The sequence below is a fragment of the Sphaerodactylus townsendi genome, unplaced genomic scaffold (assembly GCF_021028975.2).
Source record: "Sphaerodactylus townsendi isolate TG3544 unplaced genomic scaffold, MPM_Stown_v2.3 scaffold_23, whole genome shotgun sequence".
NCBI lineage: Eukaryota > Metazoa > Chordata > Lepidosauria > Squamata > Sphaerodactylidae > Sphaerodactylus > Sphaerodactylus townsendi.
Window position 1 is genome coordinate 735,783 of NW_025950396.1, and position 12,828 is coordinate 748,610.

Here is a 12,828-nt window from a genome sequence, read left to right on the forward strand (position 1 = left end):
ATTTGTGCAATTCTTTTTTTAAAAAACACGCCTCGTAGCCACGGCTGAGCAAACGGCCAGGCAGGAGGTGCGTCATTTCTCTTTTTGTTTAACTCCCGGCTCCCATCTGCAGAGCCACGCAGGTACTTTCGCGGACATGAGGTGTCAGCGAGGCTCTGGGGGTTCATGTGTGCCTGCCTGCGTAGCTGCACATCGGTGGGAGGCCCCTTCCGCACATGCAGAATAATGCACTTTCAATCCACTTTCACAATTGTTGGCAAGTGGATTTTGCTATGCTCAGTAAAATCCAGCAGGAGAGTGGACTAGGTGGCCTTCTGACTCTATGATTCTGTTCCATTTTCTGCCTTTATTTGCCATATGTTGTAAGGTGGCATTTAGCTGGAAGTGTTGGTGTTTGGGTTTGTTTGTTTGTTTGCTTGTGTGCCTGCCTGCGTAGCTGCACATCGGTGGGAGGAAAGTTAAAAAAAGATACACCTCTGTGCGAAGGTGCGCACCCCCAGCCGATACACTGGCTGTCCAGAGGGACAGCCGGCCATCGAATAGCCTGGAGCAAGGACCATGTATCCCACCTGCAACCCGCTTTTAATTGGCTGTGCAGAAAGTGCTTCAGCCTCACCTACCTCACGAGGTGTGTGTTGTGGGGAGAGAAAAGGAAGGGATTTTTAAGCCACTTTGAGACTCCTTACAATTGAGAAAAGTGGAATATAAATCCAAGCTCTCTTTGTGCGCTGAGTCTGTCCTCTTACTGATTACTGGGGCGGGGGTGAAATTTGGGGAGTGGGCTTGGTGATCTGACACTTTGTACTCCTCCAATTGCCAAAGGTGGATCAAAAGTGACGCATCCTCACCTCAGCCCTCAAAACCCCCACAATCATTCCTTAGTTGGCATGCGCATGGGGGCACAGACCCTTCGAAGCTGCCAGCAGCCAAAGCTAGCCTCTGAGGGTCTACACTGTGAAATTTCTGCCCCTGCATTTGAATTTCTCTTTCAACAGAATGAAATTAACTTGAAACTCAACTCCAAATTCCTAAAAAAAAAATGGGGGGAAAGAAATGGATTCAAATTAACAAAACTGTTATTGGCCAATAAAGGGGGCTCCAAAAGAATACAGAAATATAAAATAGTACTGCGATATCCATATTTAACAGTTAAAATGATGTTGAATAATCTTCACAAGTCCTCACTGATTGCTTCAGAATCTTGGCAACCAGACACGTAACCAGCGGGGGGCGAGGGGCACAGCTTCCCCTCAAGTGTGCAATACCCCCCCCCCAGGAGCGCAACCTGGCCCAGAGACACAAAATGGGCTGTTTTCCGTGCTAAACTGCCCCCTTAAGAAAAAAACTGCCCCCTTGACAAAATATTTCTGGCTACAGACCTGTGGCAATCAAATCAATGATTTCCCTATCCTGAGCAGTCATAAGGGAGACTATCTTACGCCTTCATGATTTCCACTCCCTACTAATAACAGGTTAATAAGCTTGGATCGAATTATCTGATAGGGGTAGTTCAGAAGGGTATGAGCAACCTATTCCACATATCTCAGAAATGGATTGTTGGATTTCAAGGGGCAGTTGGATAAAGAGACTGGAGATTCATTCACAAATCTTCCAGCATCTCACCTACTTTGACCTTGGCCTTCTCTTTCATAGATCCCCTAGAATGGATCCCCTATAAATAGATCCCCTATAAAGAGAATGCGATTAGAAAACCTGACAAGGAGGTGGGAGTTAATAGAAGCAACAGCTCCAAGGAAAGAAGCTGAAAAAAGTGAAGAGAGGGCCGTTTTTCTTTCCCGTGTTATTTTGTTCTCACTTTCCCTGCAACGCAGGTTCACAGCCTTTTTGAGCACGTCAGCACCTTTGGGATTCTGGGTGGTGATGGGCGCAGCTGCAAAATGGCTGCCGCAAAAGGTGGAGCCAGCTGCAAAACATGGCTATTGCAGCTTACCACACAGTGAAGATCCTGGTGCTATGATGGCAGCTGCTGCCAAAGCAATTTCTAAAAACATTCCTGCATAGCCAATCAAATCTGTCGCGGCCAATTATCAGCCTGGCTTGGCAGAGGCCCCATCTTCCCCATCTACTTGCTGTAAACGCTTGACAGCTACCACGTCCGGGATCCCTGCCCTACAAAAATAATCAACATATATAACAGCCAGAATGTTTGTTTGTTTATTCAATTTATATCCCGCCCTCCCCCTGAAGGGCTCAGGGTGGCGCACAATATAAATAACAATATCAATATCAGCAATATCAATACTAGCAAACATCAATAAGCATCACAATATACAAGAAAAATTCATAGACCTGGGTAATAAAGTCAGCAAAATAACAAGTCACAATATCGTACGTTACAAAGTCAGTATTGCACTTTACAAAGTATACCATCATACAAAAATTATCAGTTAACATGACCCATTAGCATATAATGTAACAGTACCAATAAAATAACAACAATCATGACATATACATAGCTAAATACCAATGAATAACAATAACTAGTGCACAATAACATGACAATATCATTAGTTAACAGAACATCAATAATCCCAGCCCCATGGAATGCCCTATTCCTGTGGCTGGGGTCAGCTAAGCCGACGGGAGGGAGGCAGCAGGCTTGCCTTGTGTGCCTCTTGACAGTTTGCGCTCCACTTTGCATAAGTGCATATTTGTTCCCCACATTCAGCAATATCCGACGAGCGCATTCCCACTTTCACGACATGTGTGAGAATAAATTGGGCCATTTCGACAGAATGCAGATCACTGTCTCTTTTTGCCGAAGCGCTTGCTATCGACATGCAAGTTTTGCAAAACAGTTTCGCGCCTATTGCTCTTGTAGTGTACGAAGCTGAAAAAAAGAAGAAGGAACAGACAATGAAGGATCTCAAGAACTTCTGGAAGTACCTGGAACCCATTCTGAACAGCGGGAAGCCGGGATCGGCCCTTTTTCAAATTGCTAGACTCCATCATCTCATCAAAGAGTCAGTCTTGCCAGATGACTGGACTAATATCAACATGTTGGTTAGTACTTTCTCCTTTTGGACTGTGGTTATCCCTTCTGCATCACTGGGTTTTGGGCACAGTGCCCCCGTGATCTGGAAATCCACATAAAAAAATTTGGCCCTCCCTTCGTACTAGAGAATAACTCTGATTGTTTCTCTTTTATTTTAACTTTTAGAAAGAAATTGTGTGTATTTATGGTATTTAAAGACAAACTGCGTTTATTTTATTTATATCTATATATATAAAAAGCTAACAGTGTTTTTGTTGATGATAGTATAACTCAGTAACTGCTGGGCCAATTCCTCTGAAAATTCCCAGCCACTATAGTCAGCCAGGCGAGAGTGTTTTTAGATGTTCACATACCTGAAATTTCACACCTGGCCCAGGTAAAACGCCTTTTTCCTGGCGCTCCATGGTGAAGGACATGCAGCTGCCTGTGTGTAACTGTCACCCTTAGAATGTTCATGCTGCTTAGAATGTTCACTCAGATGGCCAGATAGGAGCAGTGGAAGCAGTACATAGGCAGTCACTTGAGTGGAAGTGAAACACATACACACACATACACATGAGGGAGAGGGAGGGGTGGCATGCAAGGGAAGAGAGGGAGGGAGAGGAAAGGGACGGAGGGGGAGGCATGCAAGGGAAGAGAAGTGAGAGAGGGGAGACAGTGAGGGGCGGCATGCAAGGGAGGGGAGGGAAGGGCCAGGCACCCTAGATTCCCTGAATACTGCGGTTACAGTTAAGAAAACCAGGCACGCATTACTCAGGAGTAAGCTCAGTACAGCAACCATGACATACTTTGAATGGCTGCGTCGCTCCTCTCAGAGGGTTTCCTCAGAAGCGACACCCATTGCCACCAACCAAACTTACTCTCAGGTAAAGGATCATGACCAGCCAGCCTAGATGTGTGAGAGGGGTGCCTTTCCATCCCCCCCCCAAGGAATGCGGGCACACGCATCACTGACATCACACAGTATCAGGCTGCGTGTTTGCATGAACACGTACTGCTGGCCTCTGCAATTGATTTGCTGCTACTGTTCCTTTCCCATTTCACGACAATAAACCACAGCAATGCGTGGCCGGGCCACGCTAGTATATATATTATATATATGCATTTCTGAGTTTCAAGTTTTATGTGCCATCGGCCGCCCTTCCAGTTTCCGTTGGCTTCCCTTTACATTTCCCATTTATTGCTGAATTCCTGTTTTTATTGTTCCTTGTTAGTGATTTAGTTGTTACTTCTGTCTTCTCTGACTGGCCTCCCTGTTTTTGTAATGGCCAGAGCGCCGTTATGTTTATGTCTATTTAATGAAGGTGTTAATTGTTCACATGTAATTTTAAGTGTTGTAAGCCTCCCTGAGCCCGACTTGTCAGGAAAGGGTCAGGTATAAATCAAACAAGCAAATGTAAGATGGAGAAGTGGTGTGGAAAGAAGGGGTAAAAGCCGGAAGGAAGATATCTTGAGAGTGACAATCTAGACACCAAGGCAACAGAGCAGTAGAAAAGAAAGATGTTCAGTGTCCAGATCTGTCTGTCTCTCAGACTCTCTTGTAGTCCCCCTCTGAAGGCTGGGGTTAAGAGAAATCGCAAAGTCCTTCACTTCCAACAGTGTGAATGCATCCCAGGTCTCTGCTCAGTGCTTAAACCTCGCCTTTTTATTTCTCCTCTCTCTCGCACAGCTCGAATTCGGAACGGAGATCTTTGAAAACGTTGCCTGCTTAATGTACGACTGCCTGGACTGGAGAAGGCAGCATCAGCACTATTTGAAGTCTTCCAGATTTATTAACGTTCCAGTCATTGCTGAGAAGAAAAGCAAATCAGCTTTTGCTGAGGTTAGAGACCACGCTTACGCAAAGTGTCAGGGAAATGTTTAAGTGGGTCTGTCTGGGGATGAATACGTGTGATGGGAGGCAATGTCGGGGGGTTGCCTTGGCATCTCTGCCTTGTTGGTGGCCCTCCAAGGCCTCTGGAGGGTCTCTGTGTTAAGTAGGATGCTGGAATAGATGGACCTCTGGTCTGATGCATCAAACCAGGGGGGTCAAACATCTGGCTCCTTGAAAGACCTTATTATTTATTTATTTATTTATTTTATTATTTAGATTTTTATACCACCCTATCCCCAAGGGGTTCCGGGCGGTGTACAACAGAACTAATACAAAACAAGTTCAGGAGCAAACTATACAATTAAACAGCAACCCATAGAAGCTCCATCGTTAAAATATACTAAATTTCATTAAAAACAGCGGTAATACCATAGTAGAAGGCGCCCGGTAAACCCTTTTCCTTAAAACCCTCCCCTAGGGAGCAGCCGGACTCCTCCGTAGGAGGGTAATCTAGATGTAATCGAGGAGGGGCGCCATACTCAGCGGCTGGTTGCTCCACAAGCTGAGGCAAACCCCCCTTGTTCCTGATCAGGCCTAGTAAGTCAGTGTGTGCTTGCCAGTTCAGGCACCCTTCCCCCCTGCCCTCAATTGGGCCTGGTGAGCCTATAATTGGGCTGTGGCAGCCATTATCACTCCCAGTGCCAACTACCCTCCCTCGTGCCTTTCTGAGCTGGCAAACCTGCTGCAGCCTCACCACCCCCGGCAGCTACTCCCTTTCAATCTGACTTGGCAAGCTCCCTCTCCATGCCAATCTAGACTGGTGAGCCCACTGCAGGCTGAGGCAGCTGCCGCCTCCCATGCCAACCACCTCCCTCAATACTGATCTGTGTTAGCAAGCCCATTGCAGCCAAGGCACCCATCCCCCAGGGCCCAGCCCAACCAAGCCACATTTATGTCATATTCAGTCCTCATAACAAATGAGCGCAACACCCCCACTGTAGGGCCTTTTTCGCGTCTATTTATCCTCACTAGAATTTGGTCCCCAAGAAAAATATAGCATCAATAAAACACTAAAAGTTTGGGAAGACACCTGAGTAGTAATCAGGTTAAAGATCAGTTGGCTGCACTCCTACTTTTCTTTTCACGAGGGCCTTTTCTTCGCCAGGGACATCTCACAGCTCCAATTACACCTTCAAGGAAAAAACAGGCTGCTGAAGAGCCCGCAGCGGCGCCAATTTTAACAGCAGGTACAGAGTGAATTTCTTTTGAGTTCCCTCCTGAAAATTACCAGTGGAAAGAAAAAAGTAGCATTTAGTGACAAGATTGTCATGATATATATATAAAAAAGAGTAAAGGTTCACTAAAAGATCATCTTCAGAGTTAGCAGAAGTTTGCAAAACCCAGAGGACGGAGACAGTCAGTCTAGGGGCAAAAGGTAGCAAAGATTGACCTTTAACATGATTGGTGAATTCAACTGTAATTCTAGACCAATGAGAGGCTGTTGCGCAGGCTGGGAAAAGTATCCAGTGGGATGTATGCATTGTATATGCTATGCTAAGTTGAGATAGAGAGAGAGTTGAGTTAAGTTCTCTGTGTGTTGAACTTTGTTCTTGCAGAAGAGTTCTGTATAGTTTGATAGTCTTGTATAGAATAGACTTGTGTAACCTTGCAACTGCTAAAGTAAAAACCTTCCTATGGAAAGAACATCTTGTGTGGAGAGTATCTTTTCCATGAGTGCTAGAAGGTTGCAGTGAGTGCAAGAAGACTACTCATCTTACCAGAATGACTCCGCTTTAAATTCTGCTGATAAAGATGCGTGAACAACTCGTGGAAAAGGCTTTAGCCTGACACTCTAACCACTGTGCCACTCTGGCTGGCAGCATACCCATTTAATTCAAGGGCAGGGGCTGGATAACCACAGGCTAGCTAGCCTAATCTCATCAGATCTCCAAAGCTAAGCAGGGTCAGTCTTAGCCAGTGTTTGGAAGGGAGAACTTCACAGAACACCCAGGTTGTGATGTAGAGGCAGGCAATGGCAAACCACCCCTAATCATCCCTTGCCTTGAAAATCCCACCAGGGGTCGCCATAATTCAGATGTAGATTGACCGCATAGGGTGGGAGGTTGCTTTTTCTTTTATTTTGACACCACAAATGACCCATTCTGTTTGCAGATGTGAACATGAGGTATTACAATGATCTGTTGAGCCAGGTCCCTGAAGAACTGGTTTCTGTTCCCTTGATCATGCACTGCATGATGGAGCAGGTAAGCCTATTATTATTGTTTATTCGACTTGATAAACCGCTCTACCCCCGAAAGGGCTCAGAGCAGTTTACAACACACAGAGAGACAATAAACCACAGATTACAAAAGAACAAATTGAATAATTCAGTTTAAAATCAATAAACTACAATAAAATCAGTAGCAACAATAAAAATGCTGGGGGGAAGAATTAGGACGAATAAAAGGAAACATTTTTTCACACAACGTGTGATTGGTGTTTGGAGTATGCTGCCACAGGAGGTGGTGATGGCCACTAACCTGGATAGCTTTAAAAAGGGCTTGGACAGATTTATGGAGGAGAAGTCGATCTTTGGCTAACAATCTTGAGCCTCCTTGATCTCAGATTGCAAATGCCTTGGCAGACCAGGTGCTCGGGAGCAGCAGCAGCAGCAGAAGGTCATTGCTTTCACATCTTGCATGTGAGCTCCCCAGTGGTGAGCCACTGCGAGTAGCAGAGTGCTGGACTAGATGGACTCTGGCCTGATCCAGCAGGCTAGTTCTTATGTTCTTATGCCTTTTAGAATAGAATCTTTATTGGCCAAGTGTGATTGGACACACAAGGAATTTGTCTCCGGTGCATATGCTCTCAGTGTACATAAAAGAAAATACATTTGTCAAGAATCATAAGGTACAGCACTTAATGATTGTCATATAGGTCTAGTAAGCAATCAGGAAACAATCAATAGTAATAAAAACATAAAATGTAAAATCATAAAATAAAATGAAATGTCAGCACAGGCTATAGTCATACAGTCATAATTGGGAGGAGATGGGTAATAGGAATGATGAAAAAAGTAGTGCAGTAATTATATAATAAATATATAATAAATAGTTTGACATTATCGAGGGAATTATTTGTTTAACAGAGTGATGGCATTCGGGAAAAAACTGTTCTTATGTCTAGTTGTCTTGGTGTGCAGTGCTCTGTAGCGACGTTTAGAGTGTAAGAGTTGAAACAGTTTATGTCCAGGATGCGAGGGGTCAGTAAATATTTTCACAGCCCTTTTTTTGACCCGTGCAGTATACAGGTCCTCAATGGAAGGCAGGTTAGCAGCAATTGTTTTTTCTGCAGTTCTGATTATTCTCTGAAGTCTGTGTCGATCTTGTTGGGTTGCAGAACCAAACCACACAGTTATAGAGGTGCAGATAACAGACTCAATGATTCCTCTGTAGAACTGTATCAGCAGCTCCTTGGGCAGTTTGAGCTTCCTGAGTTGGCACAGAAAGAACATTCTTTGTTGTGCTTTTTTAATGACATTTTTGATATTAGGTGTCCATTTTAGGTCATGAGATATGATGGAGCCTAGAAATTTAAAGGTCTCTACTGTTGATACTGTGTTGTCTAGTATTGTGAGAGGAGGTAGGATGGGAGGGTTTCTCCTGAAATCTACCACCATTTCTACGGTTTTAAGTGTGTTCAGTTCTAGATTGTTCCAGTGGCACCACGAGGCTAGTTGTTCAACCTCCCGTCTGTATGCGGTTTCATCGTTGTCTCGAATGAGACCAATCACTGTTGTATCATCTGCAAATTTCAATATTTTAACAGATGGATCATTTGAGATGCAGTCATTGGTATACAGAGAGAAGAGAAGTGGTGAAAGTACACAGCCTTGGGGGGCCCCTGTGCTCATTTTACAGGTGTCTGATGTAATTTTTCCTAGCTTCACCTGCTGTTTCCTATCTGTTAGGAAGCTTGTGATCCACTTACAAATATGCTCAGGTACTGCTAGCTGATTTAGTTTGGTTAGAAGAATGTCCGGTCTGATAGTATTGAATGCTGAACTAAAGTCAACAAAGAGGACCCTTGCATAGGTCTTTGGCGATTCAAGATGCTGTAGGATATAGTGCAAAGCCATATTAACAGCATCATCTGTCGATCTATTTGCTCGGTATGCAAATTGCAAGGGGTCCAACAGTGGATCCGTGATGGTTTTCAAATGGTACATCACTAGCCTTTCAAAAGTTTTCATAACTACAGATGTTAGAGCAACTGGTCTGTAGTCATTCAGTTCCTTGATGGAAGGCTTCTTCGGCACTGGGACGATAGTGGAGTGTTTGAAGCAGGAAGGAACATAGCACATGTTTATAGGCTCCATTGCCATGTCTCCCACTTCTCTCATAATAGCCAGTGTAAGGATGGCCTAACTTGTGCACTTCTGAGCTACTAAACTCCAGGGCTGGTGCTCTCACTCTCTGCCCTTTTACAACTTTTTGGATGAGTGTAGTGCATTTAGAGAGATCAGGCTTCGAGCATCTGAAATATAATGAAATGTAAACAAGAGTAACAAGAGTACACACACGGTCTGCTCAGCCATCGGCCTGAGCAAGGATACCAAGAAATGGCGAAAATGTGCAATTCTGTACACACTATAGTTCTTGAATAGAAGAAGAAGAAAAGTTTGGATTTATATCCCTCCTTTCTCTCCTGCAGGAGACTCAAAGGGGCTTACAATCTCCTTGCCCTTCCCCCCTCACAACAAACACCCTGTGAGGTAGGTGGGGCTGAAAGAGCTCCAAGAAGCTGTGACTAGCCCAAGGTCACCCAGCTGGCGTGTGTGGGAGTGCACAGGCTATCTGAATTCCCCAGAGAAGCCTCCACAGCTCAGGCGGCAGAGCAGGGAATCAAACCCGGTTCCTCCAGATTAGATACACGAGCTCAGAACCTCCTACGCCACTGCTGCTCCAATAGTTGGCTGCATCATCATTGTACATCTTACTGTCTCATTCTTCTGTCAGATATATTTTTTTCTAATTTCAAGCCTGTAGCATGTACACTCCTCCCTGTGATCGCACGAGCTTGTCCTTCTCAACAACTTCCACATGAAGTTTTTATATCAATCAACAAGACTGTCTGAGTGTCAGGGATGGCCCCTGGTTGATTGAGGTGCATTCCTAAACCAATATAGCCTGATCTTATCTGGGCGACTGAAATACATTCCTGTCAATGTAACTGCTGCAAAATATATGTATTCAGCCTGCTAACGTTGCCATGCTGTAAAGGGACATTCTTTCCCAGTGGTGGGATCCAAAAATTTTAGTAACAGGTTCCCTCGCCAGCCCCCCCTCAGCAAAGGGGGCAGAGGCGTACCTAGGCAAACCTGAGCCCTGGGCAAAACCTGAGTTGGATGCCCCCCTCCATGGGCAGCCACCCCACCACGACCCAAAAAAAATTTTTTGCACCAGGTTATTTCTAATTCATCATCCCATTATAGAAAATGCCCCAACTCACAAATCTGAACACAGCAATGGTGAAACACACAGGTTCTTTGATAGAGACTGGTGAGATAAAAGCTACTAAAGACTGAGAATCCATGAATTGCAGTACCTGGAAGGGATTAACCCAGTTCAGGGAGTGACATTATTAGTCGCAATTGCTATATGGAACCTTCACGTTCAAAGGCAGTATGCCTCTCGGGGAGGCGAGGGCGTGGAGATGGAAAAGCGGACCCAATTAGTAACCTCTTCTCAGCACACACAAATAATTAGTAACCCACTCTTGGGAACTGGTGAGAACCTGCTGGATCCCACCTCTGTTATTTCCTTGTCCTGTACGATCCCTTTCACATGCCTTGTAGATAACTCGGCTTATCCCTGACACTTTCCTCTCCAATGGGAAAAGGGGACTCATGAGGGTGGAAGCAGTTGTGGGATCCAAAAATTATAATAACAGGTTCCGATGGTGGTGGGATACATACAGTGGTGTCACCACACATACGCACCTCCAGTCCCTATTGGGCAGGGAGGTTGCTTTAGTAACCCCTTCTCAGCACTCAGAAAAAATTATTAACCACTTCTAGAGAAGTGGTGAGAACTGGTTGGATCCCACCTCTGGGTGGAAGTCCAGGTGGGTGTATTTCTATCTGTTGCTGACCTTGGGGAAACATAGTGCCAAAATAACTCTTTCCCACATTCTTTGGGAAAACGGGGTGGGGGGAGGGGATGTTGTTTCTGAATAAAGAAAGGGGCAAAAGCCAGGTTAATTAGAGCTGGCTTCTTGCAAGCTGGGTGCGTCATTACATTTCCAATAAACAGTACTGATCGGCACTCCAGAGCCTGTTTATTGTTTCAAGGATCGAAACCTAACACAGAGGCTCCACATTCACATATATCCAGTGGTGGGATTCAGCAGGTTCGCACCACTTCAGCAGAACCAGCTGTTAAAATGGTGCTTGTAAACAACCAGTTGCTAAATTGTTTGAATCCCACCACCGGAACCGGTTGGTAAATTATTTGAATCCCACCACTACATATATCCCTCTGATTCTGCCAACTGCTCTTTTGATGTTTGACCCCTTTTCAGTCATACAAGTTCACCAAAAGAGACAATGCCTTCCTCATTCGTTTTTACATGTCCCGTGCTAGGTTGTTGCATCAGAAGAAAACCTCACTCCGCCTAGCTTGGTCATTCCAGAGCCACGTGAAGACGGGCTGCATCACGGCGTCGCCAGTCACATTGTTTCGATCTTGCCTTCCCTCGCCCTTTCAGAAAGTGAAAAGAAGGTTTGCGTTTTCCAGTAGCCCTGCTATTGTTTTGACAGGCAAACGAGTTAGCATGGTTGGAAATGAATATATATGTGTGTGTGTGTTTAACAGGAGATGTACAATTCTTTCTATCCTGAAAAACAAGAAAAGACAAAGTCTTACCAAGGGCCTGTGATCCTGAATTATCACGATGTTTTGTCTCAGAAATTGCACTACTTAAAGGTACGACAAAGCCTGGCTTGTTTGTTTGTTTAATTTATCCCTCTCGTTTCTCTTCAATGGAGACCCAAAGTGGCTTAAAATATTCTCCCCTCCTTGGTTTTAGCCCTTTGTGCCATCCACAAATTTGGCCAATCTTCTGTTCACCCCCAATTTCAGACCATTGACGAACAAATTAAAAAGTGGGGGCTGCAGTACCGATCCTTGTGGAACCCCACTGCTCATTTCCCCATTCGGAGAACTGTCCGTTTATTACTATTCCTCTTCCGATAGTTTAATTAGTTTTTAATCCATGAAAGGACCTACCTTTTTATCCCATGACTGCTAAGCTTACTCAGCAAACCTTTGGTGAGGTAACATGTCAAAAGCCTGTTGTATGTAAGTATGTAATGCAGAGGTCCCCAAGTTTTTGAGCAGGGTGAGGCGAGAGGCATAAGAAAAAACAATTTTGCAGAGCGCGACCCCAATGTGATTATATGTTAGAGCAGCACAGGTTAGATGTGATCACGATAGGCGCCCCCTGTGAGCAAACGGGCTGCCGCATGCTGGACCAGTTTCAGCTTCTGGATCAAACGCAAGGGAAGGCCCGCGTAGAGCGAGTTACAATAGTCTAACCTGGAGGTGACCGTTGCATGGATCACAGTGGCCAGATCTGCGTGGGAGAGGAAGGGAGCCAGCCGCCGGGCCTGACGAAGGTGGAAGAACACAACCCGGGTTATATGGGCCACCTGGGTCTCCATTGAAAGGGACGAATCCAGGTGGACCCCCAGGCTACGAATGGAGGAGGTCAGCGCCAATGAGACCCCCTCCCATACCGGCGGCTGGAAATTCCCAACCTCCCCCCCCCCCACAAGCCAAAGGATCTCCGTCTTCGATGGATTCAGTTTTAACCTGCTCTGCTGCAACCAACCAGCAACCGCCTCTAAACAATGCTGTAGAGCCACAGGGGTGGTGACGGCTCCCCCTCCATCAACAGAATGAGCTGAGTGTCATCAGCGTACTGATGGCAGATCAGC

General features: G+C 45.3%; 1 protein-coding gene across 1 annotated transcript in view; it reads left to right on the forward strand.

The window, feature by feature from the left end:
- Positions 1-12,828, forward strand: part of SPAG17 (sperm associated antigen 17) — a 116,954-nt gene that overhangs the window by 20,896 nt on the left and 83,230 nt on the right. The window contains exons 7-12 of the mRNA XM_048482805.1: positions 2,843-3,024; positions 4,686-4,838; positions 5,995-6,076; positions 7,002-7,093; positions 11,474-11,611; positions 11,705-11,815. Of these exons, the coding sequence (XP_048338762.1) occupies positions 2,843-3,024; positions 4,686-4,838; positions 5,995-6,076; positions 7,002-7,093; positions 11,474-11,611; positions 11,705-11,815 (758 nt within the window). The remainder of the gene's footprint in view (positions 1-2,842; positions 3,025-4,685; positions 4,839-5,994; positions 6,077-7,001; positions 7,094-11,473; positions 11,612-11,704; positions 11,816-12,828) is intronic.